Here is an 18,042-nt window from a genome sequence, read left to right as displayed (position 1 = left end):
GATCCCACTTCTGTTTTGCCAATCTCTTTCCCCTAATGCTCTCCTGCAATTCCTCATTCCACCACCACGTCTCCTTGTCTTGCTTTCTATTTCCAGATGTCACACCAAGTACTTTTCTAGCTGCCTCCCTCATCACTCCTGCAGTAGTTGCCCAATCATCCGGCACCTCTTCACCACCACCAAGCCCCTGTCTGACCTCTTCCCTGAACCTCACACTACACTCTTCCTCCTTCAGTTTCCACCATCTTATTCTTCTTTCAAACCTTACTTTCCTCCTCTTCTTCTTCGCCTCCAAAACCATCCTACAGACCACCATCCGATGCTGTCTAGCTACACTGTCCCCCGCCAACACCTTACAGTCTCCAATCTCCTTCAGGTTGCATCTCCTACACAGAAGATAATCCACCTGTGTGCACCTTCCTCCACTCTTATACGTCACCCTATGATCCTCCTTCTTCTTAAAATACGTGTTCACCACTGCCATTTCCATCCTTTTAGCAAAATCTACCACCATCTGCCCTTCCACATTCCTCTCCTTAAAACCATACCTACCCATCACCTCCTTATCACCTCTGTTCCCTTCACCTACATGCCCATTAAAGTCTGCCCCAATCACCAATTGTTCTTTTCTAGGTACACCATCTACCACTTCATCTAATTCACTCCAGAATCTTTCTTTCTCCTCCATCTCACAGCCAACTTGTGGAGCATAGGCACTGATGACATTTATCATCATCCCTTCAACTTCCACCTTCCTGATCATCACCCTATCAGAAACTCTCTTCACCTCCACTACACTCTTACTGTACGCTTCCTTCAGAATCACCCCTACACCATTTCTCTTCCCATCCACACCATGATAAAACAGTTTAAACCCACCTCCAATGTGCAATAAACCTGACAAATGCAACCAAACGAAATATTAATCTACATAATCCCTGTGATGTCCCAGAGGGCTACATTACAGCAGCAACACCGACTCAATGACAAACAAGTCATTTATAAAAAGACTGATGGCACCTGTATTCATAGCAACTGGTTTCTATTTAATTAATTGTTTAACTGTAATCATAAATATAATATATTATGTGTCTGACATTTATTCGTGCAATGATGAAAAAATGGAAAATAAAATTGCAAACTATAAAAAATAAATAAATAAATTATATATATATATATATATATATATATATATATATATATATATATATATATATATATATATATATATATATGTCAAAAGATTGCTGTTCACTATAAAGTTCAGAACAAGACGTTTATGTCTATTGACTCCTCTTTTCATTTACACGTTTCTGCTTTATGTATTTATTGGTTTATTGTAATAATTCATAAAATATATGTTAAATAGAGGTTAACTTTATTCATTATCATTGTTTTTTTTGTCTTTTATGTTTCATTATTATTAATGAATCGGATAATTGAATTTATTTACTAATGACTTTATTCAAAGTAATCATCTTTATTATTAAGATTATTTGACACATTTTGTCTGTTTTTTATTCAAACATTAAATAAAAATAAATAATAAATAAATAATTAGTCAAGTTGACTTTAATCATTATTTACTTTTAATAAAATAATCAAATCCATTATAAATGAAAAAAAAAATGATTATAAAATTATTTTGACACGAAACGTTACACAATGAAAGTAAACAATAAAAATTGCTCAAAAGCAACATTTATTTGGGAGGTATTCAAATTCTGGGAAAATTAAAATGTAATATAAAAAAAATATATATAAGAATAAAACGTGACCCGTGCTGTGGCGGAAATGACGTCACACGTTTAATTCACTTCTGGTGTGAGTTTTGTCAGTTCTGGAAGCGCGCTAGTTGTCAGGGGAATGTTGGACGCGTGTATTTACTGTTTGTTTTCACCTCTGGCTTTTCTTTAATCCGAACAGTGTGGAAACATGGTGTTCTACTTCACCAGCGCCGGTGAGAGCTGTTTATATCTGAACCGAAAAAAACTTAGCGCGATCTGATAAAGCCGTAAAAATGCTATTTATCCGCTCGTATTCGGGTAAGTCCCGCCTCTCAGGCTACGATTGGCTGGTGTTAGCCGGTGCTATGCTGCGATTGGATGTTTATCGGCGAAGGTGTGAACTGGTAGCCAATCAGAGTTTAGGAGGCGGGATTTTTGTCGGAATATGGATAGGGAGAATTAACGTTATAACGTAGAGTAAAACATGGAGTAAAGTGAACTGCAGGAAGGATTACAATTATAAAGTGTATGTTTAATGACAAGAGGGACAAAATGTTGCTTTAGAAAGTTTTTAGTCTGGATAAATATACCTGACTATCCTTTTTCTTTCTTTCTTTCTTTCTTTCTTTCTTTCTTTCTTTCTTTCTTTCTATCTATCTATCTGTCTATCTGTCTATCTGTCTATCAGTCTATCTGTCTGTCTGTCTGTCTGTCTGTCTTTATTTCTTTAAATGAAAACTAAAGCTAATGTATATATTATCTATATATTTTGCTTGTTTATACATACATGTATATAAAGAAGTAAAAAAGAAAATACACTCACAGCATAGAAAAAAAAAGTACACACAACATGGAACACACACACAACATAGAACACACACATGAAATACAGACAACATAGAACACATGAAATGCACACAAGATAGGAAACATACATGAAATACACACAACATAGAACACACACATGAAATACAGACAACATAGAACACATGAAATGCACACAAGATAGGAAACATACATGAAATACACACAACATAGTACACACACATGAAATACATAGAAATACACACAACATAGTACACACACATGAAATACACACAGCATAGAACACACACACGGAATTCACACAACATAGTAAACATACATGAAATACACACAGCATAGAACACACACACGGAATACACACAACATAGTACACACACATGAAATACACACAACATAGTACACACACATGAAATACACACAGCATAGAACACACACACGGAGTACACACAACATAGTACACACACATGAAATACACACAACATAGTACACACACATGAAATACACACAGCATAGAACACACACACGGAATTCACACAACATAGTAAACATACATGAAATACACACAGCATAGAACACACACACGGAATACACACAACATAGTACACACACATGAAATACACACAACATAGTACACACACATGAAATACACACAGCATAGAACACACACACGGAATACACACAACATAGTACACACACATGAAATACACACAACATAGTACACACACATGAAATACACACAGCATAGAACACACACACACACACGGAGTACACACAACATAGTACACACACATGAAATACACACAACATAGTACACACACATGAAATACACACAGCATAGAACACACACACGGAATACACACAACATAGTACACACACATGAAATACACACAGCATAGAACACACACACACGGAATACACACAACATAGTACACACACATGAAATACACACAGCATAGAACACACACACACGGAATACACACAACATAGTACACACACATGAAATACACACAACATAGTACACACACATGAAATACACACAGCATAGAACACACAACATAGTACACACACATGAAATACACACAACATAGAACACACACACGGAATACACACAACATAGTACACACACACGAAATACACACAGCATAGAACACACACACGGATTTCACACAACATAGAACACACACACATGGAATACACACAACACAGTACACACACGAGAAATACACACAGCATAGAACACACACACACGGAATACACACAACATAGAACACACACACATGGAATGGAGCTGTGGTGGTGTAAGTTTGGTATAGTGAACATTAGACTGTCGAATGAAAACTGACTTTATGGCAGATTCTGAATTTTTTTAATTTTTATCTCGATTGCAGCAGTCACGCCTCCCTACACCATTTACATGGGGAAAGACAAATATGAAAGTAAGTGCTTGTTCTCACACACAACGACATTTGCGCTATTACTTTTGGATGGTTGCACGTTAATGACACCGATTTCCTTTCCTTGACAGACGAGGACCTCATAAAATACGGATGGCCTGAGGACATTTGGTAAGCGAGCCGTGGTGCTAGATGGAAACAGATAATAATGACGATCATCCAGTGAATAAATTTTGACACTGTGTTTTATCTCACTATAATAGAAACGTTTTTAACTACCTGTTACTGTTGAAACAAACAAAAATCACCAGGAGACTAAAACCTGCAACACGAAGATGAGCCCATAGACAGAATTAATGTTTCATGCAAAGACTTTCTTATTTATGACCATCTGGAAGAAAACCTGTAATCTGAATGGAATAGAAAGTTGACTTTACCAATCTATTTTTAATGGTGGGGGAAGTGGTAGTCTAGTGGTTAAGACTTCAGATTGGAAGATCATGAGTTTTAATCCCAGCCCCACCAATCTAGTAGGCCCTTGAGCAAGGCCCTTAACACAGAATTGCTCAGTTGTATAGATGAGATCATTTTAAGTCTCTCTGGATAAGGGCATCTGCCAAATGCTATGAACGTAAATCTAAAATTTTCTATTCGTGTCTCCAAGTAGACGTATATGGGGAAAATTGTTTGTGCCTATACTTTTGAAACCGCACTTTTACAATAAAAAGTGTTACTATTGTGTGTTCCTATTTGTTTAAACCTAATCCTAACTCATTGCATGCATAATTTTGGATTTGGCACTAAATAAGATCAAGCTTGCGCATAAATTGGTCACATTCGATGGTGATAAGTGTAAAATACTATAATCTGTGTGTTACAAACCTGTGTGTTTCAGGTTTCACGTGGATAAACTGTCTTCTGCACACGTATACCTGAGATTGCCCAAGGTACATTGCCCTGATTATTTAATAGTTCTTCTATTGATTATAATTATAGTGAGCTGGAGGTAGCAAAGCTGAAGATACTGAGATGTTCATTAGGAGTGATGAGGACGGACAGATTAGAAACGAGTTTATTAGAGGGACAGTGCATGTTTTGGAGACAAGGTGAGGGAGATTGAGATGGTTTGGACATGTACAGAGGAGAGACATGGGGTATATCAGTAGGAGAATGCTGAGGATGGAGTCACCAGGAAGGAGGAAAAGAGGAAGACTAAGGAGGAGGTTTATGGATGTGGGGAGGGAAGACATGCAGGTAGTTGTTCTGAAAGAGGCAGATGTAGAGGACAGGGGGGTATGGAGACGGATGATCCGCTGTGGCGACTCTTAAGCAGCGGAAAGAAGAAGATTAATTATAATTGTAATTTTTATTTTGTGTGTGTGTGTAAAGGGAAAGACGATAGACGACATACCCAAAGAGGTCCTGATCGACTGTGCGCAACTCGTAAAGAACAACAGCATTCAAGGTAAAACCGTATTCGAATGTTTATTTTTGTACGGAATAATTGTTGACGTATATCGCATATCCAGTAGAACGCCCTTAATTTGCATCGAAATAACGTATTCCAGGTCAACTAATTAGTTTAAATATCACTGTTACATTACTATCATCAAATGTGTTAAAATAAATAAAAAGCAGCAACAAACCTACCAATTCATTATTCATATATGTTGAAGTATGTTACCTTTTTTTGTTTTGAAATAAATGATTACGTAGCCCAGAGTGATTTACAATTTCTCGCCAGATTTCCCAGATAAATAATCTCTTATACAGGTCAAGGTTCACTTTTCTGAGTATGAACATTTTCTCGTAAGACAGAATTTAACGAACTGGATTTTCATACCACATTTCATGTGGCTTATAAATTGGGAATAAATTGATTCTGTAAAGTGCTGAGCAAATTCTCAGTATTTGCATTCACCAAAGTTTAGGTCGATTGATCATATTCCATTGTTTTTGTTAGTATGTTGTCTGGGACTTAACACATAACTGCTTTGCCACCGACAGGCTGTAAAATGAACAACGTCAACATCGTTTACACGCCGTGGGGCAACCTGAAGAAAACCGGAGACATGGACGTGGGCCAGATTGGCTTTCATCGCCAGAAAGAGGTACACGTTGTAGAACACGATGAACAAGTGTAGCTGATTAGCCAAGAGATGCCATCCTGTAATAAATTATTTTTCATGCACTGAACTGTATAAGTTGCATCAGTCAAATAAAAGAAGGGAATCTATTCTTTAGTTTTTTTGGAAAATGCCTTTATATATAGTTCCTCAGTGATGTCTTTGTGTTGAAGTTTCGTGTAAGAGACAGTAGGGTTTTTCAGACTGCGTGTTATCATTGTTCTAAAACTCACGTTTAACCCAGACTACTTCCAGTGTACTGTAGATCTGATCAAAATCTTCAATGATGTATGAGCATAATGCGAGCATTATTATTTATTTATGACTGTTGTGCCATCGACAGGTAAGAACCGTGTCTGTAGAAAAGAAAATCAACGAAATCGTCAATCGGTTGGAGAAGACGAAGGAGGAGAAATACCCCGATCTGGCAGCTGAAAAAGAGTCCAGAGAAAGAGAGGACCGGAACGAGAAGAAGGCTCAGATTCAGGAGATTAAGAAAAAAGAAAAGGAAGAAGTGAAGAGAAAAAAGGAGCAGGAGGAGTTGAGGTAACACACGGATCAACATTCAGTAAATCGTGAAACTAAAAGCTTTTAGAAATGACAGTTTCATTTTATTTCTGCATAATTAATTGTCTTTTACAGGAATTATTCATCACTTATGAAGAGCGAAAAAATGACCACAAACGAGGTAGAACCTTCATTTTCTTTCCTGTTCGCACCCCTTTTTGTTCTAATCTATCTGTATTGTTATATATTTATAAAAATTAGCTTCGTTGCTATTAGTCGTGATGTAGAAAACCATACTCTAAATAAGTCCTAGACCAAAATGACTGCACTTTAAAACTTTGCCTCATTCACAATGAAATTCCAACATAAATGTGCAATTCCAGAGTTTGTCTTATATACAGGAAACAGTCGGTTACACGGTTATTATTCCCCATTACCACACTTTAAAGGGGGTGGATTTCCCCACCTGTCCTCCATCACCCCCACAAATAGTAATGAAATACTTGGTTCAATGTCTAATTTATTGAAATATCAAGTTCTAAATCAATAACATCAAATGGCATCAAGTTTAAAAAACAACAACAACAACAACAAATTATAGTGTAGTTGTCGGGTACACTCATTTTAATTTACTTGACCCAATGTGCTTATTTGAATTCTTATTTATAACAGAAAATATTAAATGGAGATTAATAAAGAACACACAAGAAATATTGAAATCCTGCAGTTTATCTTGCCCCACCTGTCATGTCTTTATTCTCCACTAGAGGCGCACAACCAACGTTTTGAGAACCACTGCACCATAAAATCAAATTGTAGACATAAAGGACAAAAAATGTTCCAATATATTGTATATATAGTGTATTATAAATGTACAATATGATATGTAATCATGGAAGGACATGCAGAGGTAGATTGGGACCATGTTGTTGGTCCCAGTGTAAAGGCGTGTACGTGTGTTTGCAAAACATGCAGATGTCGTCTGTAACCTGCCTGTGTGTGTGTGTGTGTGTGTGTGTGTGTGTGTGTGTGTGTGTGTGTGTGTGTGTGTGTGTGGTATGTTTTACATTTCTTTTAGTTTGGTGCTATAATACTTACATATCTGTGAAGTATTGTGCATTTTTTCTGCTGGAGATCAGAAAATCAGGGTTTATTGATTTCTTGCCATAATAAAGTATACTTTAATAGAATGTGCTACAGTGCATTCAGAAAGCATTCAGACCCCTTAATTGTTTGCCCACATGTTCCTTATGCATGCACCTAAATGTATACACCTTTAAGTATTTTTTCTTATCAATCTATACTACTCAAAAATCTGATTTGTGCGAACATATATGTGCAAATGTACACACACTTGTTTACATCACACTTGTGTGCATAATCCTTAAGCTTTACTATTCTTTTTTTTTTTCAGGATGGTAACGATTCTGACGATTTTATGTAACTGGAGGGAAAAGGAAAACGATCTGCGAAGCAGGACAGACATCTGTAAACCATGCGCATGCGCAGAGGAACAATGTGCCACAGTGTGCACTGTAATGGACGAACTTGCTTGTTGTGCATCTTAAACATAAACATGTGCCAAAAAAATCATGGAGCAAATTCACCAATGGCTTTTAAAAAAAAATATATACCAGACAAGGAAAAAGCAACAACTGATATGAAAGGGCTGTTGATTAAGGATTTTTGTTGATTTTCTCCTGTACAAAATTTGATATTGTGCTTTGGAGGATTGAAATCGCATGGTGTAATTATTCCCTAACTGATAATGCAGCAGTGACGCATTTTCTTTCCAGATTTTTACAGATCAGGGTTTGGATGCTGTTTTTTTTTTTCACTGATTGTGTAGATTCATTGTTGTACATCTCGGCGCAATTCTTCTTTATTTTTCTTTTTTCAGTGATGAGAGCCAGATGCTAATGCAAGCATAATGATTGTGTGATGCATGGCAGTGTATGCTAGCCCTGGTTCATTTCCTGTTTAATGTCTAATAGATGCAAAACAATTCATTAACAATACCAATAAACCTTTTACAGGCTCATGGTTGATTCTAGGGATTTTATTTCACAGATGCTGTAATATCTTTACATTACGTCAGAATTGGGTCAATTTTATCCGGGAAGTTAAAACAGGCTATTATTATATATATTTTTTAAAGATCTGTATTTTATCGTGGGTCAAATGTTATCAAATGACATCAATTTTATGAAAATGTACTTTATTTTGTAACGTACAAGACGCCAAAATCTGTGTCTACATTCCTGAAACTGTTGTCAGACATCATATACCTGCATTTTGCATATTTTGTTTGTTTCATTGCTCTAATTCCTTTGATATATTAATATATCTAGAACATCATCAACCTGGACAGAATAAATCAATGTTTTAAACATTGGTACACATTTTACTGTTACGCTGTAAGATTTAAAGTGATTAATGGCTAAAAAGAAAAGTCAGTGGTCAATCAGAGCTATATTTTCTCTTGTCATGTGTTATATTTGCATAAGATGCATATCCAGATATAGGAAATTTAGAGCACTCATTTGAATAGGTTTGCATTCCCAGTTGACTGTCAGTATTTTTTACAACAATTGTTATCATTTCGTTGTATGTGAGCTTATGAATAACGTTTTCTGATTTATTTCTGGTAATATTGGTCATTATGTTCATGTTACAGGTTAAAGTTCCCCCTGCAGTGAATATACAGCATTTGGCAGACGCCCTTATCCAGAGTGACTTACAATTATTTACCGTATACAACTGAGCAGTTGAGGGTTCAGGTTCTTTCTTAAAGAACGCAGCAGTGGCATTGTAATGGTTCCCGGAATTTTAATTCATCACTTTATGAGCAGATGTCCAACATCTTAACCACTACTCACTGTGATAAATTGTTGTCTAGTTCTACTTTACATGATACAAATCAAATAGGGATTGTGGTTCGATTTCATGTTTCTAAGAAAAGGTACAACCTCACTTCAAGGTACACTCTCAGGTATAAAGGGGCCACGCTGCCATTCTTTGTTTCTGAGGCAGTAACTCCAACAGAACATGTATTGTGTTCTAGAGAGTTCCCTCTCCCTGGGAAGGTGCATGTTGTGTATCATTGTATGGTTCTGCTTTACAAACAGTATTCTTGCTCTGAATCCACAAAGACAATGACTTTATAACTCATTTCCTGAGATTGAATAGCTTCGCTCCAAATTGCTAAAATTATTTCTAAGGCAGAAAGATGCATACTAGAGGTACACTGGACACCCCAGAGTCAAGGCCAAGTTTTTTTTATTGTACAAAATTCTTTAGGGGACTGTAAGAATAATAAAACAGTAAACACAATATATTTATATAAATAATGCATTATACACCAGCCAATCAGAAAGGAGTATCTTTTACCGCTTTCGTTGTAACAACCAATCAGATCTTCACTTTCATTTTTTAGCCTGAACGAAAGTGAAAAGCGAAAGTGGACGCTGGTTTTGCGCAGGACAGGGTTAAGGGAGATATAATTAGAACATCTAGCGTTTCTATAACGTGTTTAATAAGGGAACTTTATTCCTCAATACAACTACAATGGTATTTTATTTGCAGCGATTTCAAACTCGGGATTCTAACCCATTCTTCAAGACCATATTTGTGACCAGAGTTTATTTTGAGCCTCACGCTAATGTAGAGAAATTTCCCCGTAGTGAAATCATTTCACATCTGAAGATTAATAACAAAGTGAAAGTAGTAGAAAGTAATGAGAAGGAGTGTGATGTCAAAGTGGTCTTCTGTCCGATTGTCTCGCGCGCTGGAACCGACATTCAAGCGGCTCAGTCTCGCCGTGCACGTGAGTTCCAAACAATACTATTGTAATGTGGTACAGAAGGACATGGAGCATGCAGTTATAGCATCTGGTCTAATTCCTGAAAATGTGTGCAGGTGCAGTCAGTAATCTTTTTCTTTCATGCACAAATTTATCTGGAAAACAGGCAGAAAGTGATGTAGCAAAGGTTTCAGTCATTCTATCATAAGTATATTGTGTAATTGTCAGTCATTTTTATAGACACTTCCAGATGACCAAATGCCCAGATGCTTGTTTACTCTCCACCCATCCCGCAAACCCCTCAAAACAAAACAAAAAACTGTAAAAACTTAAAAAAAAAACATGAACCAATCCTGTGCAAATCATATTAGAGACAATGTGATAAGATTTGAATAGCTTTATAAGAGAAAGCGAGTCATATGTAATATGAAAGCTGTTGGTGTTATTTCCTTGTGCCTATTTCCATTTTTATCATTCAACATTCTCCTCTCTATTTCATGAAATTCACCTTGTTCCTCAGCTCATTTATCAAATTGCCACATTCACCATATAAGTTAAATGACCTATTTATCTCATAAATAAATTAATTTAGGAAATTCTGGCAGAATTATCTGTTAATTAATAATTAATTTAAAGCAGTGCATTTATTTACAATGGTGATTAAACTGACCTGAAAGTACCTGTGTGTTTCACACTTTGAAGTTACACCTTTCAGTCAGTCACGATTATGATATAACCACTTTTAAATGTACATAATGTTAGATTATTATAATTTCACTAACTGTTACATACTGTAGGATAACGCTAATCGTATTAGAATTGCTAATAGGTAATTGTTAATAGTATTAACTACTGAGGATCAGGATACTGAGGAACAATGAGAGGCACTTTTAACCATCCTAAATAGCAATTTTACACCAAAAGAAAATACTTTTTTTTCCCAGTGCTTCTGTAAAATGTAAAAATAATTAAGTCAATTTGGGTAAATTAAATCTAATATAAATGAGCCAAGCACAATTCTTTTTTAATTCTCAGTTGAAAATTTGACAGTGAAATTATATTATTCACTTGTAATTCTTTTATTTGACTATTTTTAGATGAGAAGCCCACTATGATGATTGTACTTCACCACACTTTTGACCCAGAGCACAATGCACCAAGCAGCAGCAGCAGGGATATCGAAAATGTGATGATGATCGTGGACGTCTTGTTTTATGAGGACTCAGGACTGCTGAAATGTTCAAAGAATAATGAAGCAATAAAAAGAGCCAAAAACTTCCTACAGAAATTCTCCCAACCTCAGCGTGTTGTAAGTATCAATTTGTTGTAATTATGTTACAATGAATTCAGAAAATCTTTTTAAATCATTCAATAGCTTCTGATTAATCAAATTTGAGAAATGTTCCTATGAAATAATACAAATTTGAAAATAAAATATTTATGAATGCATACTGAATTAATGAACATTTCATTTGTTCCAGGTAAAGACAGTAATACATGTCGGTCTAATTGTTGCTTCCTTGGGTTTATTGTCTTGGACGATGTACGGGATGTGGCCCTACTTCATGTCCTTTTTGCATAAAAATTCTGATTTAGATGAGTTTTAGATAAGATTTAGATAAGCACTCTTAAACAACAATGTATTAGTATCCAAAAGCCTAACATTGGTTGCAGTCACATATATGGTGTATGGTCTCTGGATCATTGTTATTTGTGTCCTGTATTTCTGCTTTGCTGACTGAACATAGTGTAAATAAAATGCTAAAAACGTGTGTGTAACTTTGCTCTTTCTGAAAACTAATAAAGAAAACATTGCTTCCTTTCAAGCCATTAGGTGTCAGCATGTTGTTTCGTACTACCCATGTCCTGTTAAGAGTTCACAAACCATATACTGTATAATTAAAATAAACTAAAATATTATTTCTTAGAGAATATTTTGCCTAGACAATGGACTCTCTCTCTCTCTCTCTCTCTCTCTCTCATAGCTCTCATAGCTGCAGTCTAGAACAAGCATGTAATCAAATTACTCCAAATTTTAGGAAAATGTATTTTTGTTCAGTGAAACTGGTTATAACATTGTATAAAATGAACATTCCATTAAAAATGCTAAACTGTATAACCAAATGTCAATTTATGTTTTGTGTGTGCGAAGTCTTTAGCTTTGCTAAACGCAAATCACACCGAGGTCAGATTTCACACTGAAAGGCTGCAGTTAATGTTTGTGCAAACTTTAAACACCATTATAGTAGTAGTGGTAAAAACCTGCATAATAATCTTTTAGGCAGACATACTCTAGACATAAGCTATATCAAATCCTTTGCTGGTTATCTTTCATCTGGAAGTCGAGAAATTCTGTAGTTTCTGTGTTAAGATTTGAACAATCTGCTGATTCACGGATGTGAATCATGGCTCAGTTCACTATGTTGTATTTGTTTTGTTTTTCTGTACAATAGAGTTATTGTGTGGTTACTGAAGATAAGTGAATAAACACACTGACTTTACAAAGTAACATTTATTCATCTTCAATAGCCTTATTGTCCGAGTCTCAGGGTGTATCTACAACCATTCACACGGGTTGGGACATCAGTTTTTCACAGGACACTCATTTAAACACGCATGTTAATGGTTTGGATTTGATTTATTTACGTTTTAGCTCTGAGACTCACATTTATCAAATTTCCATCAAGCAACTTGAGTTCTGAGGCAGTCACAAAAGAAAGGAGTCTTTTTCCGAAGGAGGAATTTCGACACAGATAGAGCTCAAGGCCAGCCTGGATACTACAACCTTTACTGACCATAGACTTAGCTGGATGGTTGCTCCAGTTTACATTTACAGGAAGATTTACTCATTGCAAAGCATATGACATGGCCTTGGCATTACCTAATACTGACTAGGAGTTTATAGCTTGAACAAGTTGGCTGCCAAGAAAGTTGGTGATTATAATCATTGTTGGGTTACACCACACAAAATGATTATAAGCAATATAAATTTAAAGGTTTTTTAAGTGTTTAGTTTTTATAGTAAATAAATAAATTTTGAGCATCAAATGTTGCGCAAAATATAACACAAACTGTCATATGGTGAGCTTTGTGGGGGGAAATTGAGGTTATGTATGGCTCCACTAAACAATAATGGTCCATTAGTTTCACGTTGAAAAAAAATATAAACAAGTTCTTTATCGTTCTGGTGTCAGCGTAGTGACCACTAGTAGGAAGCAGAAATAACTCAATCATAGTCTTTATTTAAAGTATGAACACAAACAGTATAGTCCATAATACAGGTAATATCCGTAATGCAGGTATAGGGGGTAATACGGGTATGATCCATAAAGGTAATTATGGGTATAATCCATAAAGCGAGTATAATCTGTACCGCGAGTATAATCCTCAAACAAGGAGCCAGGAGCATGAACCAGCGGGAAATGCTGGCGGTCAGGAATCCGGTAAGTCACTATAGCCATCTAAGAGATTCGACAGCGAGTGGTGGGGGAGCATGGGCTTATAAAGGGGAACCATTTAATGCGGAACAGGTGTCGGCAATCAGCACCGGGAGGGTGCGTGGCAAGGGAATCCCTGACATCTGGCTACACACACCAACTCAGCTATAGCTTCACTTTAAAATATTGCTTGAGCCAAAAATTCTGTAAGAACCACACACACACACACACACACACACACACACACACACACACACACACACACACACACACACACACACACACACACACACACACACACACACACACACAACTTAAAATGAGTAAGAAGACTATAGTTGGTGGGTGGTGTGGAGTGGCACACAAATATAAATGGATGTACCCTTCAACCACGCTCCCTCATGCTGGCATTGACTCCTACAAAAGCAAACAAGTGCATAAAATGCAGGCGGAGAAGAACGACTTTGGAGATGAGCTGCTGTGATGCAAGGAAAAATATAGCGCGCACATGGGGCTCATTGACCAGTTCATGCACCAGGGGGTGGAGGGTCAGAGAGACAGCAAGGAACTGCAATGGATGGCATGAAAAACAACAGTTAAAGGGTTATGAACATGGAGTAACACGCTCTAGATAGCACTCTCATTGACTCGGTTAGCTGAACATAAATAAGACACAATGTAAATACTATACAATACATCCATACTGAATACTGAAAAGTTATTTTTCTTACTTCGCTCAGTGTTTCACTATGGGAGTGGGCGTGATCAAAAAAACCCGGTAAAGTGACCGCGTCGAGGCGTGCTATTCCTTTTCCGACTTGCTGAGTATAAAATTTCAGGGTAGGGACTTGGTAGCGTTAAGCTAACTAAAGGCTTCACACGTTAAGGCGAAGCCTTCGGAGGGCTAACTACCCTGCGAACATTGACAGACTAACGTGTTGTGACGAGTCTCGATTTTCTCAATACTCAGCCATGTCAACGGTCATCCCCCCCACCATGTGGAATGAGTCGAGAATCAGGGAGGTGCCCGTGTCCATCATCATGTGAGCAACCATCTCATGAATATCTCATATATATATATATATATATATATATATATATATATATATATATATATATATATATATATATATATATATATATATAACAGTGAGGAAAATAAGTATTTGAACACCCTGCTATTTTGCAAGTTCTCCCACTTAGAAATCATGTAGGGGTCTGAAATTGTCATCGTAGGTGCATGTCCACTGTAAGAGACATAATCTAAAAAAAAAAATTCAGAAATCACAATGTATGATTTTTTAACTATTTATTTGTATGATACAGCTGCAAATAAGTATTTGAACACCTAAGAAAGTCAATGTTAATATTTGGTACAGGAGCCTTTGTTTGCAATTACAGAGGTCAAACGTTTCCAGTAGTTTTTCACCAGGTTTGCACACACTGCAGGAGGGATTTTGGCCCACTCCTCCACACAGATCTTCTCTAGATCAGTCAGGTTTCTGGTCTGTCGCTGAGAAACACGGAGTTTGAGCTCCCTCCAAAGATTCTCTATTGGGTTTAGGTCTGGAGGCTGGCTAGGCCACGCCAGAACCTTGATATGCTTCTTACAGAGCCACTCCTTGGTTATCCTGGCTGTGTGCTTCGGGTCATTCTCATGTTGGAAGACCCAGCCTCGACCCATCTTCAATGCTCTAACTGAGGGAAGGAGGTTGTTCCCCAAAATCTCGCAATACATGGCCCGGTCATCCTCTCCTTAATACAGTGCAGTCGCCCTGTCCCATGTGCAGAAAAACACCCCCAAAGCATGATGCTGGTCATTGACCAGCTCCTCCTGTGTAGTTCTGGGCTGATTTCTCATCTTTCTTAGGATCATTGAGACCCCACGAGGTGAGATCTTGCATGGAGCCCCAGTCCGAGGGAGATTGACAGTCATGTTTAGCTTCTTCTATTTTCTAATGATTGCTCCAACAGTGGACCTTTTTTCACCAAGCTGCTTGGCAATTTCCCCGTAGCCCTTTCCAGTCTTGTGGAGGTGTACAATTTTGTCTCTAGTGTCTTTGGACAGCTCTTTGGTCTTGGCCATGTTAGTAGTTGGATTCTTACTGATTGTATGGGGTGGACAGGTGTCTTTATGCAGCTAATGACCTCAAACAGGTGCATCTAATTTAGAATAATAAATGTAGTGGAGGTGGACATTTTAAAGGCAGACTAACAGGTCTTTGAGGGTCAGAATTCTAGCTGATAGACAGGTGTTCAAATACTTATTTGCAGCTGTATCATACATACAAATAGTTTAAAAATCATCACTATATATATATATATATATATATATATATATATGTATATATATATATATATATATATATATATATATATATATATATATATATATATATATATATATATATATATATATATATATAAAATAAATTTGCTTTGTTGCTTTTAGTCGTAATGTAGAAAAACATACTCTAAATAAGTCCTAGACCAAAATTACTTTTAGACTTTTATCAATATCACTTTTAGACTTTACCTCATTCACAATGAAATTCCAACATGAATGTTATTTTTTCTAACTTGTATGTGTAATTCCAGAGTTTGTCTTATATACAGGAAACAGTTGGTTACACATTGTTCCCCATTCGCACACTTTAAAGGTGGTGGATTTTCAAGCCCCACCTGTCCTCCACCACCCCCTAAAATACTAATGAAATACTTGGTTCAATGTCTAATTTATTGAAATATCAAGTTCTAAATCATTAACATCAAATGGTATTAAGTTTTAAAAAAAAACAACAACAACAACAACAAATTATAGTGTAGTTTTTGGGTACCCTAACTGATGCTTTAATTTACTTGCATTAATGACCCAGTGTGCTTGTTTGAATTTTTTTATAACAGATAATAATAAATGGAGATTAATAAAGAACACACTAAAAATATTGATCCTGCAGTTCATCGTGCACTAGAATTTTACATTTCTTTTAGTTTGGTGCTATAATACTTACATATCTGTGAAGTATTGTGCCATTTTTCTGTTGGAGATCAGAAAATCAGGGTTTATTGATTTCTTGCCATAATAAAGCATACTTAAATGGAATGTGCTACAGTGCATTCAGAAAGCATTCAGACCCCTTAATTTTTTGCCCACATGTTCCTTATGCATGCACCTAAATGTATACACATTTATGTATTTTTCTTATCAATCTATACTACTCAAAAATCTGATTTGTGCGAACATATATGTGCAAATGTACACACACTTGTTTACATCACACTTGTGTGCATAAACCCCAAGCTTTATATGCAGTTCTTAAGCTTTACATTTCTTTTCTTTTTTTCAGGATGGTAACGATTCTGACGATTTTATGTAACTGGAGGAAAAAGGAAAATGATCTGCGAAGCAGGCCAGACATCTGTAAACCATGCGCATGCGCAGAGATACAATGTGCCACAGTGTGCACTGTAATGGAAGAACTTGCTTGTTGTGCATCTTAAACATTAACATGTGCCAAATAAAATCATGGAGCAAATTCACCAATGGCTTCTTTGAAAAAATATATATGTATATATACCAGACAAGGAAAAATGCAAAATATGAAATGACAGGGCTGTTGATAAAGGATGGATATTTTTTTCTGCATATTTTTGTTGATTTTTTTTACAGTACAAAATTTGATATTTTGCTTTGGAGGATTGAAATCGCATGGTGTAATTATTCCCTAACTAATAATGCAGCAGTGACACATTTTCTTTCCAGATTTTTACAGATCAGGGTTTTTTATGCTGTTTTTTTCACAGATTGTGTAGATTCATTGTTGTACATCTCGGCGCAATTCTTCTTTATTTTTTCTTTTAACAGTGATGAGAGCCAGATGCTAATGCAAGCATAATGATTGTGTGATGCATGGCATTGTATGCTAGCCCTGGTTCATTTCCTGTTAAATTTCTAATGGATGCAAAACAATACATTAACAATAACAATAAAAAATAAAAATAAATCACGTACCTTTTACAGGCTCATGGTTGATTCCAGGGGCGTAGCCATCATTTCAAAAGTGGGGAGGACGAAATGTCTAGTGTTACCTGTTTTTTTTTTTTTTAGTTAACCCTTGTATAATTGACAGGTTTTATTTTTAGTCATATTTTTTTGCTTTATATGCTTTATGATTATGTATGATTATAAAACAGAAAGAAAGAAAGAAATACAGCAGCTTGCCA

General features: G+C 36.2%; 1 protein-coding gene across 2 annotated transcripts; it reads left to right on the top strand.

The window, feature by feature from the left end:
* Positions 1 to 1,796: 1,796 nt before the first annotated feature.
* On the top strand, positions 1,797 to 17,238 carry ccdc25 (coiled-coil domain containing 25). 2 transcript variants are annotated; one of them, XM_083561875.1, is made up of 9 exons: positions 1,797 to 1,960; positions 3,941 to 3,988; positions 4,078 to 4,117; positions 4,842 to 4,893; positions 5,336 to 5,411; positions 5,954 to 6,057; positions 6,416 to 6,618; positions 6,715 to 6,760; positions 7,994 to 8,620. In XM_083561875.1, exons 1-9 carry the CDS (start codon positions 1,936 to 1,938, stop codon positions 8,021 to 8,023), a joined length of 624 nt encoding a protein of 207 aa, XP_083418001.1. In that variant the 5' UTR covers positions 1,797 to 1,935; the 3' UTR covers positions 8,024 to 8,620. The 2 variants fall into 2 exon arrangements, with proteins under 2 accessions (XP_083418001.1, XP_083418002.1); XM_083561876.1 differs by lacking the exon at positions 7,994 to 8,620 and adding an exon at positions 17,166 to 17,238 and having other exon boundaries at positions 1,806 to 1,960.
* Positions 17,239 to 18,042: the final 804 nt, after the last annotated feature.

The sequence above is a fragment of the Silurus aristotelis genome (assembly GCF_946808225.1).
Source record: "Silurus aristotelis genome assembly, chromosome: 15".
Classification (NCBI taxonomy): domain Eukaryota; kingdom Metazoa; phylum Chordata; class Actinopteri; order Siluriformes; family Siluridae; genus Silurus; species Silurus aristotelis.
The sequence above is the reverse complement of the archived record's forward strand: the minus strand, read 5'-3'. Positions and strand labels throughout refer to the sequence as shown.

What these genes read in the sequence shown, in the direction of transcription:
- ccdc25 (XM_083561876.1), top strand. Translation starts at nt 1,936, where the DNA reads ATGGTGTTCTACTTCACCAGCGCCG. An exon ending in GGGGAAAGACAAATATGAAA is followed by an intron (nt 3,989 to 4,077) that starts GTAAGTGCTTGT and finishes TTTCCTTGACAG; the next exon opens with ACGAGGACCTCATAAAATAC. An exon ending in TATACCTGAGATTGCCCAAG is followed by an intron (nt 4,894 to 5,335) that starts GTACATTGCCCT and finishes GTGTGTGTAAAG; the next exon opens with GGAAAGACGATAGACGACAT.